Source organism: Chamaea fasciata, unplaced genomic scaffold (assembly GCF_029207755.1).
Source record: "Chamaea fasciata isolate MVZ Bird 193981 ecotype frontalis unplaced genomic scaffold, bChaFas1.0.hap1 SCAF_2, whole genome shotgun sequence".
NCBI lineage: Eukaryota > Metazoa > Chordata > Aves > Passeriformes > Sylviidae > Chamaea > Chamaea fasciata.
The window spans coordinates 100,110,166-100,133,812 of record NW_027094087.1 but is presented as its reverse complement, the minus strand read 5'-3'; the positions used below and the strand labels follow the sequence as shown (position 1 = coordinate 100,133,812).

General features: G+C 41.3%; 1 protein-coding gene across 2 annotated transcripts in view; it reads right to left on the bottom strand.

Moving 5' to 3' along the window:
• Window positions 1-3,596: 3,596 nt before the first annotated feature.
• REPS2 (RALBP1 associated Eps domain containing 2) overlaps window positions 3,597-23,647 on the bottom strand; it is a 97,123-nt gene continuing 77,072 nt past the window's right edge. For both annotated transcript variants that reach the window (XM_066176887.1, XM_066176888.1), the window contains 4 exons: window positions 14,127-14,210; window positions 11,443-11,588; window positions 9,286-9,391; window positions 3,597-8,718 (listed from right to left, as the gene is read on the bottom strand). In XM_066176887.1, the coding sequence (XP_066032984.1) occupies window positions 8,650-8,718; window positions 9,286-9,391; window positions 11,443-11,588; window positions 14,127-14,210 (405 nt within the window). In that variant the 3' untranslated portion in view covers window positions 3,597-8,649. The remainder of the gene's footprint in view (window positions 8,719-9,285; window positions 9,392-11,442; window positions 11,589-14,126; window positions 14,211-23,647) is intronic.

Sequence of the window (23,647 nt, the reverse complement as noted above, 5' to 3'; positions counted from 1 at the left end):
AGGCAGTGCTCACCCAAACTCCATTGACTGAATTGGTTTTGACAACTTGAGGGCTCTTCCTTTTTGCTCTAACACTTTTTAGCACTGTATAATGTCAGAGTGACATCTTGAATGAGATGGACCAACCTGGAGTTAACGCCCTGTGTGTCCAGTGCTAGTGTTGCCATTAGTCTCAAATATCATTAATTGTGTAACTTTTCCCACATTATGTCATGAACTCTCAGGTTTCAATGCTCAGTTTGAGCTGAGTGCAGGTTTCCACTGACCATTTCAATACTGGGCTTGCAGAGCTGCAAGTCTGTGATAAGACCATGTCCACCCAGATGTGTCACAGAGGCCCCTTGCTTCAGCACCTGCAGCCAAAGCCACTTCCAGAGTCAACTAAATCAGAGTGAAGTCGTAAACCCAGCCATACATTTGTACAGGAGAACAAAAGCAAGATGAGTCCCCCAGGCTATGGGCAGAAAGCAGGACCAGCCAGTAAGCACCTGTGCTTTGCTCAGCCTTCCCAGTTTGTCCTAAACCAAGCAAGTGCCAAATCTAGAAAACAAGGCAATGAATCAAACTAGAGAGAAGAGTAATGAAGTACAGCTGAGGATCCAGCTCATTAAAATACGAATTAGGCTAAGTTAGATTTATAACTAAGGTGGGGAAATTAAACTGCTTTTTTCTTCCTCAAATTAGAGCTCACCTATGGTGGTAAAATTCAGAGCAGGAGGAAGATGCTGCTGGCCTGCCTCCACCTCAGCCCCTACAGTCCAGCACTAGCCCTGGAATCTTGCCACACTTGACCCAAACACCCATAACTTGTTTGCTCTCACGCTGACATTGCTCCAAGTGCACTTCATGGCCAGATCTAATTGGAGCATGACATACCTGCAGCAGCAGTTTGAAAGACTCTATGAATAAATGCATGTGTATTACTATTTTCTCTAATAAGAGTGATTGGGTGAGAGATAGGAGTAAATAGATTGTAATGAAACACGAAGGCCAGTTCCAAATCAGAGCCCCTAAAAGTCCTGGGATGTCAGAAGTCCTGGAATGCTTGGATCAAAGTTCCTGAGAACTTTTGCAGCAAAAAAATCAAAAAGTGCAGCCCTGAAGACAGCTTCTGAGTAATACAACCAGATATTCAGAGAGCAAACAAAGCAACAACTTTTTTTTTTTCACCTGTGTGGTATGGTACTACATGCTGCAAACATACCTTTCCCAAGGAGGGTTTTTTAATCCCAGGAGACAATTTGACTGATGGCTTCAGATGACTGATGGCTCTGGCAGCACTGGTTTCTTTAGCATCCAAACTGAGACATCCGAAAATGAGTGGTTTTTCTGTCGGCGGAGAATGGTGCCCCCAGTGTGACCCACTGGGAGGGCAAATTGCTTTTGGAAGTGCACACCACCTTCACCCAAGGTGATTACTCTGAAGGGAAATTGCTGTAAGAACTCATTAATGAAACAGGAAGCCATTATTTATGACCAAGTATACTGTGTCCTTTACAAACAGCACAAGGCTGGAAAACAAATCCAGGTGAGATCATGTGCTGGCCTTTTCCTCTCAGATAAGAGTGTGAAAACTGCAGTAAACAATGCATGCTCTGTATCAGTCTGCTCAACACTGGTATCGCTGCCTTAATGCAACCTAAACCCGTGACAGCACAAACTACTGAATTCCTTAAGTGACCTTGGAAGGGAACAGGTCATGTATCAAGTGGCAGCCCTACTCCAAGCGTCCTGGCAGCAAGTAGTCCAGCGGAGCATTTTTAAGCATGTTACTCTTTCATGTGGGCATGGAGCAAAGTGGCAGAGGCACACTGACTTCCCTGCCCCCTCAGGGACATGATTACTTTTCCAGAGTCACATTTTTTCTCCATCATGGTCCTGCCAGAGCTGACATACTGCCTCCTTCTCCTCTTTTCTCCTGGCTGGGCTCCGGATGCCATTTGCTGTCACAGGGCTGACACGCTATTGCTGCTCAGCTCCTGCTCATCTCTGGAGGGCAGTGAGGTCCTGGTGGAGGGCCTGTGGCAGTGAGGCATTTGCCAGCTGTTATACCCATGTTTTATTGAAAACCACACCACACCGATGAGCTCCCTACATGAACCAAGGATGGCATTAAAAAGATAGCGTTTCTTTTTGGGATCAGCCTAGGCTAAGGAAGCAACCTCCCCCTCTTCCTCCCATCCTCTCTCCCTCCCACAAAAACCAGTCTAGATGCAATATATAGCCTTAGTCTTGTCTAGCCCATCACATTTCTGATGCATAAAGCATCCTCAAAACGTCCTCAGATAAGATATTTTTCCTGCCTCATACAATTTAAGTTAACAATCAATAAACATAAACCAATCCAGGATTTACCTGTAAATACTGATTCAGCATGTAATAGGGGGACTACTAGACTACACATCAGCAACGCAGCTAATGCCACTGCTTCCAGGTGTGTGCCCAAAAGGGTGCGTACTGAGGCAGAATTGAAGACATGAGAGCCTGCTGCAAGTGGAGCTCACATCCCCAAGGCCTCCTGCTCCAAGGTGCATTTGAGGGCACTGTAAAACAGGAGGAGCAACAAGACCACGAGGTGAAGGAGCACTGATTTGGCTATGGGCTACAAATTCCTAGGGACTCCATTTCCTTGTTAATTTTCTTTTGTTCTGCTTTACTGCAAAATCCATGTAAACATCCCACTGAAGCAGGCACACTTGTAAAGCAGCACTACCTTAAAAAACAGATAAAAAAGGGCTTTTGAAGCTTCTCCTACTTCTTTTCTTTCCCACTTCAACTAAGAACTTTTCTCTGGAGCAGGAAGATGCATTTTTAATTTTTAAGAATGATTATTGGAACCATGAATTTAAATACAGAGAGCCAATCTAGATTTGCATGAAGGTACCCCAGAGTACCATCTAATTGTAAAAACTAAGAATGGAGGAGCCATCTAAATCCATCCCACTGCTGATGGAGAATAGCTCCCCACAGGATATTTACAAGTTTTTAACGCCTTGGCCTTGTGCCTCACGTGCACCAGAGACATACTTTTGGGCCAATAAAACATCCCTTGTCATGGCTTAATGCTGGAAGAATTAATTTATCACTCATTATTTCCTCTTTTAAAGCCCTGCTCTTTGGATAGCTGTGACATAATTCTTAAAAATCACACTAGCAAAAGAGCAGAATATGCTGTCCCCTCTGGCTCCCTGCCCACAAAGGCCAGCAATTCAAATGGTTTCCTTTTCCCAGTGTAATTTCAGCTCTTGCAGCTGACAAGGGGCCAAACCCACGGATCACAGGGATGCTGGGAATGGCTTTTCCTTCACAGTGGCGAAAGAGTGTCCCTCTTTGAGCTAAATCAGGGAGTTATGTCTGAATTCTGGCGAAGCAAAGATGAAGTTTTGACTTAACTGGAGCCTAAGGAAAAGTGATTTCACTTTAAATAAGTCTCTGTCTCTATTGTGTACGCACAATCCCAATAGAAGTGATTTCATCTTTCAAAGCTGAAGGTCAGCCATTTCAACATGGTATTGTTTCCACTGGCTGTCACAGTTTCTGGTCTCCTGGAAAATCTGTACCATCAACATCCTAAATAAACCACAAAAGCAAGGCAATTTGAACTCATTGGATGCTTTTATTTTAATGTAGCACCCAGCTTCATATCATGTACATTTTCCAAACTTAGATGGGCATAGTATTGAACACTATACATTGTGCAGCTTACCACGGGGACAGTCTGCAGCTGTGAAAACAAATTACTTAAATCTGGCTATCTAATTTATAAACTAAAATTCAAATATATAATAGCCTTGGGGTATTTTTTTTAGATTAACAACCATAATGCTTGCAATACAACTTTTTTATATCAAAAAATCAGTAACAGAGTAAAACATAATGCATATGTTCATAGTACATATCAAGATAGCTGAAAAAAGCTTCAAAATACATTATCTCTTTTCAAAGATACTAAATCACTAAGATTTACTTTTTTTTTTCCTGAAAAAAATATGTTACTCTTTAGTCAATAAAATTTGTGGCTTCATGAATCCATGTATTTTCTTGTCAAGGACTGTGTATGCTGAAGACTGAAAGACTGATGGTACTGGAAAATGGACATCTCTCATTTCCCAGTTAGCAACTTTTACAGGATCTCTTCCTCCAAATTTAGAAGCTCAGCTGGGAGGAAAGCAATTTATGCATTACCAACAGCCAATTTGGACATTATGCCCATCCTAAATGCTTCCCATGAAGGTTTCCAAATCCCAACCATCCCTTTGTGGTTCATCACCCTATGCTGGCTAGCCTTGGCAGTGTTGTAGAATCAGAGACTGGTTTGGATTGGAAGGGACCATGAAGATCATCTATTTCCAACCCCCCTGCTGTGGACAGGGACACCTTTCACTATTCAGGTTACTGAGAGCCCCATCCAACCTGGCCCTTCAAGGGATGGGACAGACACAATTTCTCTGGCAACCTCTTCCAGTGTGTCACCACCTTCACAGTAAAGAGTTTCTTCTTTTTATCTAATCCAAACCTGCTTTCTTTCAGTTTGAAGCCATTTCCCCTTGTCCTTATAACATGCTTTTATAAAAAGCCCCTCTCCAGCTCTCTTGAAGCCCCTTTAGGTATGGAAAAGTGTTATAAGGTCTCCCCAGAGCCTTCTCTTCTCCAGGCTGAACAACCTGAACTCAGCCTGTCTTCACAGGAGAGGTAGTCCAGGCCCTCTGATCACTTATCAAGCTGGAACTGTCTGGATGATAGCCAAACAAATTCATCTCCCTGATGTGGATACAGAATTTCCAGCAGGAGAACTACTGCCATGTAGTCTGATGACAGTATTTTCACTTTAACAGGATATCCAACAATTTACCAGTAACAAGGCTGCCTTGACTAAACATACTTTTGTTACATCACCAAAACTCTCTGGAAGAGTGAACTGAGGACTTTCTGGAAAGAGTTGGTAATGTTTCCACTGCATCCTAGTATAAAATGAATAACTAGAAGTAGGACATTGATCCTTAAGGACTAATGTGTATTCACAGGTAGTTTGTTTAATAAAGGAATGCCTCAGAAATGGAGACTGTTTGCCTTGCTTAATTACTAGGTCATTATTTATTTTGAAAGGCTCAAATAAAAATGGCTTATCTACAAAGGCAATTAGTCACTACGCTTACCTGGGCATTTTTCTTTATTTTACCATGGAATTACCATAGATTGAAACAAATATAGGTACAAGGTGATATGAAGCTTAACAGACCCATAAAGAAATGCATGAACAAAAGGAAGACGGTGAGTGCACACTTACACACACACTGAGGAAGATCCTTATGTACTCTGCCTAGCCTTCTTCTGCAGACAAAAGTACTTACTTGCCCACTGAAGACTTGCAAAGGGGAACCAGGTTCATGGTCAGCACATCCTCTCAGATATAATGATGCTGTGCTCCTGTTCCTATTTATCCTCTCTTGCTGGGCATGTTGTGCTCTGCCCAAGTACCTACAGAAACCACAAACTGAAGACAGTGAGAGCTCATGCATGGGAATGTGATCCCACTTCTCCATCAGGCTGGAAGCTGGGGCAGGCAGACCTTAGTTGCTGTTCTGGGTCAGGGACATCAGGGGCTTAAAGCTGATCACTCACCTGTAGCTCAAGAAAGTACCCTGAACATTAAGCCTATGAGGTCTCCCTTTCTGACCAAATGGTTTCGGATGTAGGAGCATCTCCCATCCAGAGTTTGAGAAAGTAAAGGTTTCTGCAAGAAATCATGATTTTGCTCCATCCACATTTTTCTAAAGAAAAACTAATTTTGAAGAAAATCTGTAATACTGGATTTAGATGTGAGTTTGGACCAGCCAGGGCCTGTAAACAGTAGCCATGAGCATGGCTGCATGGAGCAATTGCCAGAAGCACCGTCATAGCTTCATGATGCCTTCTCCTCTCCTCAAAATGCTAACAACTTCCCAAGAATAGACACATTTTTTCATTTTGCGTGGGCTATCACAAATGCTTAACCATTGAGACATACAGAAGAGTAACCTCCAGCATCATATGTGTAACACATTGACATCTCTCCTTGAATATTTCACTTTACCAATGTATGAAGTAGTGGATCATTATCATGACTGATATTTCACCAAAAAGACTAGAAATCAACTCACATTCTAGTCATTGAAGCTGAGTGGGGTATTTGATTGCAACGCTAAAAATGCAGGGATTGTTAAATACTTTTATTTATTAATCCAATGGTAAAGTAACAGCCAAGCATGAATTTCATTGTTGGCTAAGCAAGAATCATAATTTCCAGTGAATGAATAAAACTCCTGGATTTTAGAAGGGAGACTTTTGAAAAAGACAATATAAAGCAGACTCTTCCACTCTTCCCTTGAACGGCGTCGATTCCATGAATAACTCAGGTGAAATAAATGGGAGATTATTTCAAAGGAAGCTCCTGTCAAACATGAAAAAGTCCTCCACTGCCTTAAAAACACATTGTGCACACTTCTTTGTAATCATTTAAAAGCTTTCCTTAAAAAAAAATACCCATAAAAGAAAAAACAAGTGTACCATATGACTATTTCCTATGAAATAGTAAGGGCTTATTAACCAAATGACAACGTATGAACTAAAAAAGCAAACAGGGCGAACACTTAACCTCATTAAATCTCAGGAATGACTCAGTAGTATTATGAACAAATGAAATAAATGATGATAAATTCTCAGCAATACCTCTGTTAGCAAGAGGGCAGTGGCTCTTTTGCAGATTCCCAGAAAAGCTTGCATTCCTCACATTTTGTCGCTGACCAGGAATGACCCTCTGACCCCCAGCTATGCAACAGCCACATGACAGAAGTCCCAAATCCAGAAGAACAGTTGTTGCTTGATGACACAGTGATCTTTATATCACTGTGTGATATAAAGAATCATCACTAATACATTACAAAACCAGACTTTTAGCAACAATTCTGCCAATGCTTATTTTCACCTGTAGACTTCTGGATTCATGTCCCCCTCCCACATTCCTTTCAGCAAAAGTAGACTGTTTCCTTACCACTTTAAACACTCCCAGTGATGCCTTTCTTATCTCTCAACAGAACTTTTGGCTGCTCTGGTGCCCTCTGATATGCCAAGGCAGCCATTCCATGACACACCCCAAGGAGAGGTTACCCAGCTGCTTCAAACTTGCTTCTCCTTCCTCTCAGTCCCAGGGCTATCCTACCGCTACAGGGAGCAAGCATCACACCCACAAGGGTGACAGAATTGCTGTACCTTTCTGCAAGGTGACCACATACACTTAAATCAGGCCAGTGAGACACGAGCAGGGTCATGTTTAAGGTCACCAACAGGTAGGTGACATCCCCTTGCAGTAAAGCACACCATACCCAAGGCGGAAGCAGCGTTGACATTACTATGTCTGAAGTCACCCAATCCAAGAGTACTGCCCCAAGAAATACGGCAACATTCATTAGCCAGCTTCCACTGTAAGAAATGAGACCAAAGCCACTAACCACTGCATCCATGGAAAATTCCCTACAGGATTCATCTGGCCATGGATCAAATGCAGATAAATCTTTGCTTCTTCGTTTAGAAAATAGATGGCCATTAGCAGCTTTCTCCTATCAGTAGCATCTCCACTGATGTGCAAAGGAACCTTAACAAAAGCCTGCTGTAAAAGGCAATTACTTCCATCTCACACTTTATAGCCTCATACACAGCACTTCTGCTATCTTCCCTCTTCTGGAAGTACAGTTCTTGTACACATCCTTAAAACAAATCAGCAGCTATTAAGACAACAAAGCAGACTAATACGAATGTACATAGAATAGCTTTTATAAAAATGCCCTGAATGCATTTTTAACCTCTTGTTAGAAATACACTGTTGGTTAAAGAAAAAAGAAAAGAAAAAAGCTATACACCAGCCATCTCAAACATGCTAAAAGAATGCAGAGACACTGGTAGTTGCAAGCAAGTGCTCAAATACTGGTGATTAGAAACAGCTGTAGCTCAAAAAGATTTTTTTCCTAATTTCCAAAATAATTGTATTTTAGTATTTTTTACTGTACTCTTACATGACTTGAACTAATAAAATACAAGTTCTCTAACATTAAAATACATCCGTGATTGCATAATAAACAGTACTAAGAAAATAATTATTTGACATGTGATTGAGGATAAAGATTCTGTACATCTTGCAAGTTCTATTCCTATGGTATGTTAAATCCACAGGTACTCTACAATAATACAGTCCTACAGGAATCAGTAACATCCAGAAGCACACCTCAGAGGATGAGTTTTCAATTTAAGCAAAAGTTGAGGAATGCTGTACCTCTTAATGATCGGGGCAGGAGGTGCTGCCAAAATGCATATAAATCAGGAATTCTTTACATAAATAAAATACTCTCAGGTTATTCATTTCAGTGATAAACTGCATTTACACATTGGGCTGGGAAGGGGGAAGAAAGAAGGCAAAGCGTCCCCCACTCAGAAATATTCTGTAGTCAGGTATTTGTTTTCTGTACCTTCCTCACCCACAAAGGCAAAATGTGCGTAATGGGGTGAAGAGAGATCCAGCAAGGCCACTGCCTTGGCAGAGACCCTGCTCAGCTGCACAGAACTCCTCCCCTTGCTGGGCACTGCTCTGCTCCTGCTTGTGCACGGCCATGTGGGAAGTCACAACACGGTGACAGGACGAAGCTGCTCCAGCTGCGTTTCCAAGGCAATGCGTTCCTTGTGAACCTCCTGCAGGAGGAGAGGTGTGTTAGAACTATTGGGATGCTCACATGCACGACCCTGCTCCAGGAAAGGGCAGCCAGGCAGGCTCTTGCTGACCTCCCATGAAAGGGCTCCCTGCCAGTGTGGGAACTGGGCTGGACTGCAACCCCTCCCGGGTCTGCTTCCCCATCTGGGCAGGCTCAGAGCCCCAGAGTGAGAGTGGATTTGAACCCCCCTAAGCCTCAGTGCAAGATGTGCCTGAGCAGTACCCATCCAGTCTTCTGGTCTCCATAAAAACAGCAGAGATCTGCTCTGTCAGAAAGCTTTCACACAACAATACAACTTGAAGGTCAAGCTCAGTTTTCTTCTCTTTTGTGAACTTAGACAAAAGAGGTAACAGCATTGGCCTGCTGAAGATGGAAGCAAATAAGACTTGACCCAACGAATGATGGCAACATGCTCTCATTAAAAGCTTTCTTCTCTGTGCTTATTTCAATTACTGTCCTATATTTTGCTCTGATTTCAATGCTGCTGGAGGTGACACGTAACTGATTGCAGGAAGCTTTGTCACTGATTTTTCAATGCATTCCTTACCTTCAGCTGCTGCTGGAGCTCACTGTTCAACCTGGCGAGCACAGCATTGGCTTCTTTGTTTTTTCGTATAGCAGTCTGAATAGCCTTTTTCTGCTTGGAAGACTGTCTGCCAGACAGATAAATACAAGACATTTCAATTAAAAGTCTCAGCACTGGCTGATGCCGGAAGAGCAGCCACCCTCTTTGCACCCTGGACTACGCTTCGAAGACATGATACAAACTACAGATTTAAGAGAAGAAAAATGTAACAGTGAAATGAGATGGCTGAATCAGGTGGAATATTTGAAACCTGTTAACCTGAACAACATAAATATTTTAAGCTGTCTCAATTATTTCAAAATCACTGCATCCTCATTGAGCTTAAGAAGGATCCCTACATAGCTATGCTTATTGCAGCATCTTTGCATTAGCTGTTTTCAGAGACTTGTAGAGTTTAAAGAGTCAGGAGTGGTTAACAGAAAATATAAGAATCATTCTATACAGAAAGAAAGGACACTGGCATGAAAATTCTGTCTCAGAGTTTTGCTGATTCTGATGTTTCTTTACTTCAAAATTTAATACTTCTTTTATTCAAAGCAGTCATTTCCAACAAAATCATCTGACATCATGAGCAGGAAGATGACTGATTGACTTCCCTCAGCTCTTTTGCTGCTAAAATAAAGGATGTACCTTTTTTATTTTAAGAACTTATTTTATTAATTAAGAATTTTTATTGCTTCATAGCCTGTGGTAACTGATCTGGAGGAAATGACAGCTATGCAGACAGGTATTAAAAGAGACAGCTGTATGAAAGGACCAACCTATTCAAAGAGAGATAACAACAGCAAAAAAATAAAGAAAATACAGAAAATATTGACTGAATATCCAAGCCCCTTTCCGAATAGATTATTTTAAAGTTTTACATATGGAAACACGAGCTCTTTAATGCCAGATTTGATCTAAAGCAGATGCTCTATTTATATCTGGTCCAGTGGCACACAGTCCCCATTGGCTCTTCTGTCTTAACAGAGCTGATGACACTGATTTTTGCAATAGACTCTTTCTCACAGCATGGCAACAGGACTTTATGCTGTTATCTTCCAGTGAAGTGTCAGTTTTCTGCTTCACTATTTTCCTGCAAACTACTCTCCATAGGCTATAAAGTAATAAATGATAGGAAAAAAATAAAAGCAGGGCAATATATGTCTGCGGCCATTTAAACATTTTAGGAAAGATATAGACAAGACAGGATTGAGATGTTAACAAATGCTGTTATCTTTGAACCACTATGGAATATGCACTCCCAAAGCACAAAATAGTACTTTAAGAGCATCCTAGGAGTCTTATTACTTATTCTAATCTCCAATTATGCAGCACAGATTCAGTCTACTGATAAACAGTCTGCCAAGAAATGCTCAATTGATTTGGGCAGCTTGATTTTGTTTCAGACTGAATCAGATGTCTTTTCCAAGGCCCTGGGTGATGGTGGGGTATAATGATTGCACAATGCTTCAGCTGAGGGAGATGCACAGACCCAACTGGGTTTCAAGTGCCTTCCCTTACCATTTGTACAGTCCCTTCTCCACCACTATTAAATGCACACAGAGTGAAATCCCTACAAGTCTTGTTCGCTCTTGTAAATACAGCTGTCAAAGCTGTCAGCAACTAACACATATTGGGTTTGGCCATTGTCAGATGGACCACAAGTGGTCTGTGGCTCGTCTCACACCAGTGGCAAGCCTGTTTCCAACATGCCTTGCAAGGAAGAAATATCACAAGGATATGACCAACATCAAGCATTTCATGACTCAGCTTCCCAGGCATTTATTTGGTCATATCTGTCCAAATGAAGGAGCAAAATTCCAGAAGACACATGCAAGGCAGAAACACACACCCTCACATATAGAAGTTGTGTTAGAGATGGCTGAACAGCTAGGCTTGCTCCTCAGCCAGGTACAGAAGTAGGACACCTTTGAAGAGGTTATCAACCTATCAAATACCACTGACAGTCACTACAGGCTTAGTCTGCATTTGAGAAGACTGATGTAGATTTCAGAGACCTGTAGGTTGTGGAGCATCCTCAGACACAGAACTGTTAAGCACAAAATTATACAAGGAGCAAACCCTGCTACATCAGATCTCATGCTGCAGTTTGGCATGCTTGGTACAGGTTTTTACTTTTGGACTGGGAGGTGAGGCTTGACTGCTGGCAGGGAAGAAGTCACATTTATAGTGGGAGAAAGCTCGGGGGTCTCCAGCCCTTGTGCCTCTGTCCGGAGCTTCCTGCGGGCGGGTTTAGAGGGTGGCTGAGCAAGAACAACCTCCTGAAAGGAAAAAGCACAGCAACATTAAGTCAGGCCACATGTGTCCCGTCACTGGGCTGGAGAATACTTGTGACCCATAAATTGCTGACAGCTGGTTAAGATTTCATAATTTAAAGATGTACAGAGCTTAATTTCAATTTGGTAATAGCCTCTCAGGTTTCTGACTTTGAAAAAGGAACAATAACTCCTGCAATCCCTTCATGAATGAAAGGGTGTTTTGCCTTCATCTGGTTGACAGGGTTGTATAGCTCAGTGTGCACTGGGTGGAAGCGGAGGGAGGGGTGTAAACACATGCACTAGCCCCTAGCTGACCCAAAAGCATTACAAACAGAGCAAGATTTATTTTTGACTATGCTCAGTTGGAAAGAATCAATAATCAATCACTTACATCCCAACTTACTGCTTCACACATCTGGCACGAAGCCTCTCCCTTCTCCCCTGCTCTCTTACATAAAGCAACACTGAATATAGCTTTGAAATACAAATACATTAAATTATCCATGCAAAATTAACATGGTGAAGTATGGAAGGCCAGCTATTTCTCTTGATAAGCTACATCAAAGAAATAGTCTGGCTTTTCTAGGTAAAGCAGAGTCTTGGATCTTTATGACTTCAGTGGTAAGAAGTGTTTTCATTATTATAAATTAAGACACCCTTTCTTTTGCAATGAGAAGTAGTTTTACCACCTTATAACTGATTTAAATTATAAATAAAAATGTATCGTCTTCAGTGTATTTTATTATTATATCTATTTTAGAAGGCATATATAACTATTATTGCCTCATTTCATGAATGAGAAAGCTTGGACTCAAAAAGTCGAATTGACTTGAGACAAATTTCTTCAGCATCAAAGACAAAAAAAGACCAAATTTTACTGAGCTAGATTACCTTTACTACTGTGTTTTTGCCAAATAATAATAAAATAAGAAAAAAATTAATGGGGAAATATTTAATGACAAAGCAATTGCAAGGAAAAAACCAACACTGTAGTAGGCAGCCTGACTCACAAGAAGAGACTACTATGAGTGATACAAAATGTAACCAATACAAGACCATCAATCATTCATATCAGAAGGGTTGCAATTATTAAAAGAATTTGAATTATAAGCAAAAAGGTTTAAACATTAAAAAAAGTTCTCTAATTGCTGAAAAAAATCTAAAAATATTATCAGATGTTCTGATCAGGATGTCAGCACATCATGACTGCACACATCTCTGGCAATGCTACGCTCTGAAATCCTCTGCACAGGCACAGCTCCCTGCAAACACACCCCATGCAGCAAGGGAGGAATTTGCATATGCCTTCCACAACTACAATGCCAAACACACAATCCCACTCTACCTTAGAGTGCTGAAACCCTACCAAATCCATAGGATAAATCCCTCTTCCCTTTCAAACACAATATCATAAGCCATGGTCCAAGCAGATCCCTCAGCAGGGGCTCTTTGGCTGGCTGGCTGCTGCTGCTGCTGCACCAGGCTTTGGAAGGTTGGGTCAGCAGTGCAAGAACACCCCACAGCCTGGGCCTTTGTTGTATTTTAGGGAACCAGGTGGGATGAGGGTGAGCATGAAGTAGGTGGACCACAAGGACTTCATTTTCCCAGCAGGGCTACAAAGCAGAGCAAAGGAAAAAGCAGGGCTGGGCTAGAAGTAGCATATGATGAGCACAAGCAGAGCAAGGACGCTGCCCAGCAGGCCCTGTTACATACAGAAAATTATGACTCTGGATGTTTGCCTGTGCCCTGTTACACTAAGAAGTGTGATGGTGCTCCCTGGGCAAGGTACATCCAGCACCTGGCAAAAGTTCTTGGTTGGGCTGAGTAAATGTCTTGCAGGTGCTCTCTGGCTGCAGGAGGGGCCAGAATGGGGAGGATCTGTATTTGCCCCCTATCCAAACCTGTTCTGGCTGGGGCTGGTGGAAGGAGGTGGTCAGAGTGTGACCAGGAGAGGGAAAATGCTCACAGCCACTGCTGAGGCCACTCCATCCCTAAGCAAGGCCCTTTGAAGTGTGCCATTTTAATTTCAGTGCTTATTTTTTTTTACAAATGATAGGTTCATACAAAAGCATATTAGAAACTGCGTGTCTTGAGCAAATCTCTGCCAGTCTATGTACATTTAGTGGCAGATCCTGACCTCTGGCAAACAGGTGTGTTTACATCAAAATCAAATCCTCAATAACTGAAACCAACAAGTGCATCACAATTTGGAGGAACTACGCTGAGACAGGGCTGAAGTACAATCAAACTCTTTTTGTTTTCCCTAAGGCTCCACAGGCCCCTATTGATTTGAAATAAATGGCAAACTGCCTCTCTCAAAGCATGTGCATCAATGTGTACATACTAAGAGGTTTCTTAATGATTTATCCAAGTTGATGTCATATATGATCACAGTTCTCTCCCGTGTCTTGACCTCCAGAGAAGGTAAACATGTAAAAACATAACTCCAACCCTCTGTTTAATTGCTTTTAAGCTTAAAACAACCACATTTGTTGATGAAGGCAAATCACTCTATAATGGTACAATGTGTGCAGATCTCACCTTTTTTGCTGAACTGTTTTCTTCTGCCTGCGATGAGGGTTTGTTCATCTGAGGATGTAATTCAACCTCAGATGGTTGCTCTGTCTGCAACAACAAATCAGTCATTGCTACACCCAGAAAATGACTAGCAGTCACAAACAATAAAGTCAATGAAAGGAAATGTTAGACACAAAAGAAAAGTTACTTTAACAATTCAACAGTAGGGAAAATGGAGATCTAGGGTGACAGCTGAATGGATGACATATGTCTTTTGCAGATTTTTAATGAAACCGTATTCCTGCATTTTACTGTGCTGGGAAAACGGGAGAAAAGTTTTTTAGTGAAGCATTAGGAACCATGTCTCTGAATGTAAACAATCTAATACCCAGAATTTCTTCTAGAATTACTATTATGGCCTAAATGCTCTGAGAAAAACTAAGAGAGTGGAAAAAAGCTTGAAAGATCTTGGATATGCCCTGTCACCTTATTATCACCTGAAACCGATGAAAGTTCATAGGAGTAAGCCTCTGTCTTTGAAGTTTGTGAGGCTGGAGTGAGAAAGTCAGAATCATACCAAAAATTCCAGCAAAGTTACTGAAAACACAAATCATGAAAAAGCAAACAAGTTTTCCCTCCTCCCTTCTCACATTTCAAACAGAAACCCAGCTGAAAACTCACCACCCAGACCTACACATCTGTAAAACGAAACACCTGATTCCAAAAATATCTGAGTGAGAAGCAAATAAAGCAGAGGGTTAATCCCTTGTTTTGCCTCTCATGAAAGTTCTCTGCACCTTTTGATTTCCTCAACCAGGACAGGGCACAGCACCAGGTGGCGGGGGGAGGCAGGATTTAGAATTGCCTGTCCCCAGGTGCACAGCAGCAAACACAGTATTATAAACACGGTGTGGCTGTTTTCTGCCCAGAAAGAATGGGCTGGCTCTCCAAGATGGGGAAGGCAGGCAGGAGCAGGAGGTTGAGCCCACTTGGCACTGACAGACAGCCTCTTCTCCTCTTTCCCAGCTTCTGCCAAATTGGACCCAGGCTGGCAATGCCCCAGGCAGCAGGGGCAACCTGCCATCCTGCTCCCTCCTCAAATGAGGCTCATTTCCACACAGGTGAAAGTCTGTGTTTAAAACCGAGCCCAAGGCAAACCTCAAACTTTTAAGGGGCCAGGATTTTAGCCATAATAACAATTTCTTGCACACCAAAAACCTAACTCACTGTTGCCAAGAGGTTTCTGCATAGGCCCACCAAGCTCTGTAGCAGTCACAAGTTTCCAAGTGCTTAACTGTAAGTTAAATAAAAACAACAGAAAGCACTGAATTTGGTGTATTTTAAAAGGAGGAACTTTTACATACCATTTGTACCTCTTCCATAACAGACAAAATAAGAGCTGTACAGAAAGGTGCAGGGGAAATGTGGTTCTGTGGTACTGCTCTTCTCCAACAATACAGCATCAAATATGTGCACAGAGAAGAAGTCTTGAAATTATTTTTTTCTAAATGCATGTGAAATTCCTCAGGAGAGAGGGAAGAGGGGGACTGACAAGATTTCTCTCCCACCCTCTTTTTAAGTGTGCTACATCTGTAGTGTTACCTGATGGTTAAAAAACCCTCAAAGAGCCCCTCACACTGTAATATTTGCAGTATTTGAATATGAATATCTTATTTTTAGAAAAATTTTAATAACTATTAGATGCTAACATTTGAATTTTGAAAAGATTTTATATACTGAAGGGCTTCCTCTGTAAATGCAGATTTCTGGTCAAATAGAGTGAAATGAAAAAAAGCAATTTTTTGTGTGTCTATGAAAATCAAAGACCTTTAAAAGTCCATTGAATGCAACAGACTATTTCTTTATCAGCAGGTTGAATAGCTCATAACCTCCCTGATTTCTACAACTGCTTTTCATATATTTGAAAGAAATGAAGGCTATAAGCACTACTAACAGTAGCCTGACAAAGTCCACAAGGGTTTCATGAATGATTTGGGGCTGGCAAAGCTCAAATAATGAACAAAACCACACAGTAAGTTTGGGCCACATCAATTTGACAACACATTCATTCATCTAGGGACAGCAAGAGTAAACCCAGCCCTTCAGAGAGACATGCAACACACATACTATAAAGTCCTCATGGCACAGCTTTGCTGCACAACACCCAACAGTGCCAGGGTACAGGAAAGACAGCTTTTAATGACCTTTTAGTGACAGCATGAGCTAGCTGTCTTAACCTTGCCAAGCAGGCAGTTTCTGGTGCTCACATTCTTGTTGGAGTCTACACTAAACCTTGCATCAAAAGCAAGAATATATTAATTTAGTCCACAGAATGGAGGGGGAAAGAACCCCCCAACCAACTCCATGTTATTAATGTATGGATAAAAAAAATGCAGCTTTAGAAGAACCAGTATGTTCAAACAGTGTAGAAGTAACTGAACAGATTAGTATTCTACAACGTCAGTTTCAAATAAGGAGAAAAACTGAAATCACAGATAAGGGGCCTAGGGAGAAAAGAAAAATTAAAAAAAAACCCCAACAACACCAGAACCCAAACTTTTGCAGAACCACCCTCTTTTTTTTTTTTTTTAATTTTTTTTTTATATGGTCTCCTTGCAGGAGAATACTGTTTCAAACCGAAAGGAACTGAAAAGGGAAAGAAAGTGTAATCCTTGTGTTCTGGTGAAAACAAACACAAATCCCAGTGAAAATGTCAAAAAGAGTAAGATTTCAAAATCTGTAAGAGCAAGACATTTTTTGTGAGCTGAGTGCTGTGATGTGTCTGTCAGGGACAGCCTGCAGCCCATGCTGAGGGCTGTGGTACCCGCTGGCTGTGCCTGGGTCCCTAGGCTGGCCACATCTCCCTTGCTGCCAGGACATGGGGATGGCAAAGTTCAGCAGCCAGCAGTGCAGGGGCACGTAAAAATAAATAACTAGCTGCATTTGACCAGAAAAACCCCCCAAACCCCCACCCCACGCCCCCCAAAAATCGCAAAAAAAACAACAAAAAACCAACAAACCAACACCCGCCCCCACGTTCTGGTGATGCAGCTCCTGCATAACGAATAAAACGAAGTGACTGCCATGTCCCTAAACTGCCACCTAGTGGCACGTGGGACAGGCCACTTCTGACTGCCTGGCTCATACACCATGCATCACTGCAAAGGTTTGGGTTTGCTGCTGCAGCCGACCCAACAAAGTCCTCTCTGAGAGGCTTTATGAATATACCTGCAAGCTGATGCCTCCCCACATTGTCCCCACACAGATTTTAAAGGAAAAATAACTCCTGCTTTTAGTTTTGGCAGAGGGATCCTTTGCAGATTTCCAGAGATCCTTTAGGAGCAGCTGAGATGAATTCCCTTTAGTTCTTCATCATTTTCATACTATGCTTAGCATAGTCTGCCCACAACTCATTCAGAAACATGGCAATCAACGACCTCCCTCCAATCATAGAAACGTCCTAAAATTTTCACACATCTTGGCACAATTATTTTTGGGTTTATTCTTCACTGTTAGTTTATTAATTATAAATTGTGCAATATAGTCTTCCAAAGGAAACTCCATTTATGGTAGCGTAGAAGTGCTTCGATGGAGGTGTCTCATCCTCAGAATGGAGTAAACTACTGACACTGGGAATGCTGCTGTGTTGGCTGGTATGGCTGGGAACACACACAGGGTTACAGGAGATGGGCAAAGAATATCCTGGTCATCTGCACTGCTTATAGTGCACTGCAGAGCCTGCAGACCAGGCCCACGGGTATCTTGATTTTGGGAAGCAGGGTAAGTGACCGCAGAGAAGAGCAAGAGAGTGTTCTATTCCACATCTCCTGAAGAGATTCTCTTTGCAGAGATCAGTCCAGTTATATTAGCAGACAGTATCTCCTGTCTCCTTAGCACAGTCTTGACTTTTCCAGGAGTAGCCATATCCTTCTTATTTTTCCAGGCAGAAGGTAGAAATGGCCAACAAAGTTTCTGTGCAATGGCCACAGACAGAGCCCAACCTGCGGCCTATGGCCAACACTGAGCGTTAGGACAAACAATTCCTCATCATTAAGGAGAGTATTAAGAGTTGCAAATGCTCATTATTTCATCGCATGATCCCTGACCAGCCATTGATAACCTCATCATTGCTCCATGTGACAATACTTTACAGTACCTTTCTACAAGAATATGTAACACTCACTTAAGCACTGAGTGCTTCAAAAGCCTCAGATGAAAAATTTTCATAACCGTAAGAGAACACAGTGTCTTAACAAGTGGTTCTTCACTTACACTTCTGGTTCTTTTGCTTTGCAAAGCTGGATTATATGTAGATTTCACACTCACTTTTCAAGACAATCCATAACTGATCTTCCAGAACAGAAGATCTACACCAAGCTTTCCTATTTCTGTTACCTGATAGCCTTTTTGCAAGAGGTGAAGTATATATATTCAATCATTTCCACAATTCAACTTTTCCCATACTTATGCTCCAGGCTAACTTTACACATGGAGATAGTCCCATTGTAGTCACTGGTACTAATCACAGAAATGAAATTATCTTTGTGCATTCATTGAAGTAGTCCATAATCATTACCTATATAGTGCCACTGCTTAGCTTTGCAAAAATAAAAAAGTATTGAGAATGGCTTATCTGTAAGAAAACGTAGGATACTAAATATGCCTAACACCCTGCATGTGCCCATTGCAATCTTCTATCATCTCTGCATAAGTTCATTTAAGAGGTATTTTGCTCCTTTCTAAACACTTGTATTTCTGTGCTTAAAGCCAATTTCTAGGAAGTGAAGACATCTCAATTCCAGGTTCTGAGTCTCCTGCATCCCACACTGAATCATCAATTCTTTTTATTGCTTATTACAAAAACTGAAAATGGTAAGACAGGAAAAAAAACCCCACAGGGATGCAAATGCAACAAGCTGCCAGGGTCTTAGTGTGCTGCCTGCTTTCTCAGCACTGTGCAGCCCTGAAGTTTTGATAAGCTTTTTCTTTCCCTAAGCTATCTGAGGGCTGGTGATAAGGTTGAGGAGAAAGGCACTAAATACAAACAAATTGCTGCAATGTTCAGCTCATTCACAAGGAAAGAATAGGACCCAGATGGAAGCATTAATAATCTGTTTTAATACTTCAACTTCCACAAAACCAGATTAACGTAAGCTAGAAAGGCACATGTGCATTCCACTAGAGATACAGCCATTGGGTTCTTAGCTTCTTTTTTCGTTGTATGGTAAATGTGAAGCCAAATTAAAAAAAATTGTTACAACACATTTTAATTAAGATACTCACCTTCTTCCACGCTTCCAGAAACCTCTTTAGAAAGCATTTTACAGCATCCATCAACTACTCCTCAAATTCAATTTTAACTGTGCTACTTTCCACCACTTCTTAAATCGCAATTTATTTTGTCTGGCTGTCTTAGATTTAATATATAATTTTCATGAGAGGAAGATAATCCATTTGTATTATATTAAAGTGGCAGATGGCAAAATCTTTCATGTTATAGCAGACTTTCAGTTTCATTACTGTTACATGCTTCTTCAGTACCTATTGCACAGCTTATACAACATATGTAATTCTGCAGCCAAAACCATGGAGATTATCAAAAAAACCCCAACCCTTCCTTGCACAGTGGTTCTAAATGCAAGCTAAAAATATATTCCTTTCATTTAATATAAAACAGTTATTTTGGAGAGTACCATCATGTATAAAATTGCATGGTGCCAAAAGCAAAATCTTCACTTTTTTGCAGGGGTAATTCTTGTTTTATGTAACAGAAAAGTTCCTTCCACAAAATTCAAGGTGTCCTGCCAGCACTTGAAATTCCTCATGTAATTTTACAGAATAAAGGAATGCCTGAGTATTTTCTCCAAACAACCTTGTAACCAAGTCTGGCCTCATCCTCCATGTACCTCTGCTTTAGCCAAAGATGCTGGTGTGGGGGGGATGCCTGGACCACCTCCCAGCACAGAGCCTGCACGTGGCCATCCTGCTCTGGAGGCCCCAAGGTCTCAGCAGGACAGATGGGAGTCCTTCCCCACCTCTTGGCCTCTGCATGGGCACCTGTAATTGATGGTTAAAAATCCAGCCTGAGCCACATTCGTGGCTCTCCATGGACTTGGCAGGATGTAGAGACAACTTCTTGAAATGGGTCCCAGTTTTCACTTGCAATTCTGGATGATGAATGGCCAAAAAGCTTCAAGGAGTTATGAAGTATCAAGTAACATTTGGAGAGCAGAACATTCAATACATTAAAAAGAGTAATATCTTTGCTTTCCAACACCACCAGGGGTTGTGACTGGGCAGGGTGACCCACCCATCACCCCTCACAGTGCTTCACTTTCAGGATTTCACCAAATCAACAACATCCCATGGTAACAATGGCCTCCAAACCGACAGCCGAATTCTGAGCTCATATAACACTGTGAGATTTTAATCTTCAGAGCTGCACTGTATTCAGGGTACTTCAATTTGATAATGTTAACAGCTGCCTACCTACTCTGCTGCACTTGAATGCTTTGCCTTCACCCGTAATTTTTTCAGTGCCTGCCAAAACTGCCAGCATGGAATCAGTGGGGAAAACACATCCCAAGGTCTCCAGAAATAAAAGTGCAGCACAAACCAGGGTGAATTTACAAAACTAACAGGCTTAAAATTGTGACTCTGGGAAAAGAGACCAGGAACATCAGTTTTTTCAGCCAAGATACACGGGGTTTTCTTCCAGTCCACTGTTTTCAAATTCCCTTATACAGCACAGGCAGGATTGAAGATACGCCTTCATTGCTGGACAGGAAGGTATTGAAATAGAGTAATTTAAATAAAGGAATGTTGATCTAATTGGGCAACATTTCAGATAGTTAGCTGATGTTGGATAAAATCCTAAAGTTATATTTACTTTTCAGTGTTCATCCATAATTCCTATTAATATAAATATGTTACTAAATCTCCCAGAGAAAGCAGCTGTGGTAAATGACTTCTGTAGGCTTAAAAGCCAACAGTAATAAAGTATTATTTTGTTTTCCATTAAAAAAATAAAAACAGGGGCTTATATGAAATGTGCATACATGTTTGGCTCCAGCAGAATGTTATTCATGAACACCCAAAGTTCTTTTCTAGCTGAAATCTGTGTCACTGCAAATCAGCTGCACAGCTACTGCTTCCCTACCATGATTCTTGCACCTCCATGTTACACAAATTTTCTCTGTACAGCTCTGGATCTGCACAAAATTTTTGGGGCCATCTTTATGCCATTTCTCCTTGACGATTTAAGTTTGGCTCTACAAGCCCGGAAAGAAATCAGAGTAGGAATCTCCAAAAGCTACAGGTTATCTGTTCTGTATACTACAGCATGCCATGGGAAATAAGCAGAGGTAAGGCACTGCCAGCATCCTAAGTCTACAACAGCTTGTAGAACATTAAATATTTATAGTGAAAAGAGTTGGGAAACTGATATGGATAAAATTATCCTTAAATCCAAGAAGCTACTGCAGACTTGCTAAATGTGAGATGTGCTACTAGAGATCACAGAAGGTGTCAGTGAAGTTACACACAGGCTTATGCACAAAAGGAAAACACTGCAAAATAACACATCCAAAAAACCTCCTCTTGTCTATGTATAAGTGCTTTTCCATACATAATCTTTCCAATAACTCTACAGAATTGAGGCAAAACTTGAATGACTCTTTTTAATAGAAAAGCAATATGAATTGATGAATCTAATAAAAGAGCTCACTCTGCAATTCACAATGTCTTACTGTAAATATCAGTTCAAAATGGCTTGGAGTGTAGAGAGGTAGGGGCTGGAATTTGGGTTAAAAGATCATTAACTGAAGATAATTATGTATCCACACTATTTAAACTGGCCTTTTATTTATTCAGGTTACTTACAGTCATCACAGGGACCTCAGATAAAAGTATCACTGCATCAGAGGAGCATCTGGTGAAAGTTCTGAGGAAACCTTAAATACAGCTTATGAACTGATACAAAGTCAATAACATGCTGACTTTGGCAATGGAAACACATCCTGAGAGGGAACTACCATAGCCTTTTAGAGGCCATCAAGAAAAAAGGAACACAGAGTTAAACCCACCAGCTTGAAAAGCTGTTGTAGAAGTAAAAAGAGATGCAACCACCACCTGTGAAGGTGTCTGCCCAGCAGAGATGTGGAACAGCATGGGCTGGCAGCAGCAAGCTGAGCAGAGAATACCCTGCTGCTATTTGCCGTGAACTGGCCAGGTCCTCACAGCATCCCAAGACTCAAGCCTGCCACAGTAAGCCTGTGCATCCCCTGAGCTGTGAAGTCAAGGCCACAACAGTATCACCTTGTGCTCTGCTCACCCAGTGATACAGTCCTTGTCCCTCGTAATTCACTTGCCTGGACTATAGAAGCAGAGTTCGATGTGGATGTAATTTAGGAAGTTTGTGATATGAGTAGAGATGTTTGGCACACTCTGAATAACCAGTGATTCAGTAACTCACCAAGGTTGATTACCTTGCAGGTTCTGACATGAAAAATAATGTTTTCCTAAAGGCTGAAATAAATTCTACTAAGAAGCACTGCAACACAGGACCAAAGTCAAGGTGCCATTTCTATATTCTACTCTATATTCTGGACTTCTGATCCACTGAAATGTAACACCTACCCCTGGATACCTCTCTTTTATGCACTTTGGTCTTTACATCTCATGAGCCCCCTTTAATCTCACTCTAAAGAGCCAACTGGTTCAAATTGCTTCTCACTCATCCATAGAAAACCATAGTCCTCAGAAAGAAATTATTTCCCTCTCCTCCTTCATCAACTGATTTCCAAAGCTGAGCCAAAATAATCATATCATGAGCATACTTATAAGGTGCACAGCCACCTGAAATATGCAGGGTGTGCTTCACTTCCAAGCTACATTTGTCATTAACAGTGCTTAACTGCAGGCGTACAGCAAAATGACACTAAAGAATGATTTTCAATAACATTGTTGAAAAATAAGTTAAAACAGAAATTTAAGGAGAGTTTGGTAAACCTTGAAACAAGAAAAGGCTGAATACGCAATTTCAGCTTCATGGTTTTTCTTCAAGTCTTGATCCTGCCTCGCTTTGAAAGCAGATCCCTTCCTCCAACTTCTCTGTGCTCTTTAAATCAAGGGCCCCACTGGACTACTGTAATCCATACTGTAATACTGTAATATGCTCACTATTGCTTACATACTATTTGCAAAGGTCGGCTCAGCTGAATTATGACCCCATCACGCATACTTCCCTACCGTCTGTTGCCTTTATCACAGAAAGGCATGTCTGGAGAAAAAAAAAAAACAATGTGATGAGCATGAAGTTTACTATGTTTTCAGGAACTGGTTTTGGATACAGTTTTGAAAGACATGAGTACAATAGCATTTTGATATTTGATTCAATATCTTTAAATATAATCAGAAATAAACTAAGTAAATGAAAGTGATGCATATTAGCAAAGCACCAGCTGTATATTTATTACTGAGCAGACAGAGAAACCACTCTTTTTCCTATTAGAAACCAGATCTTTGTAATGGAGAGGACTGGATCA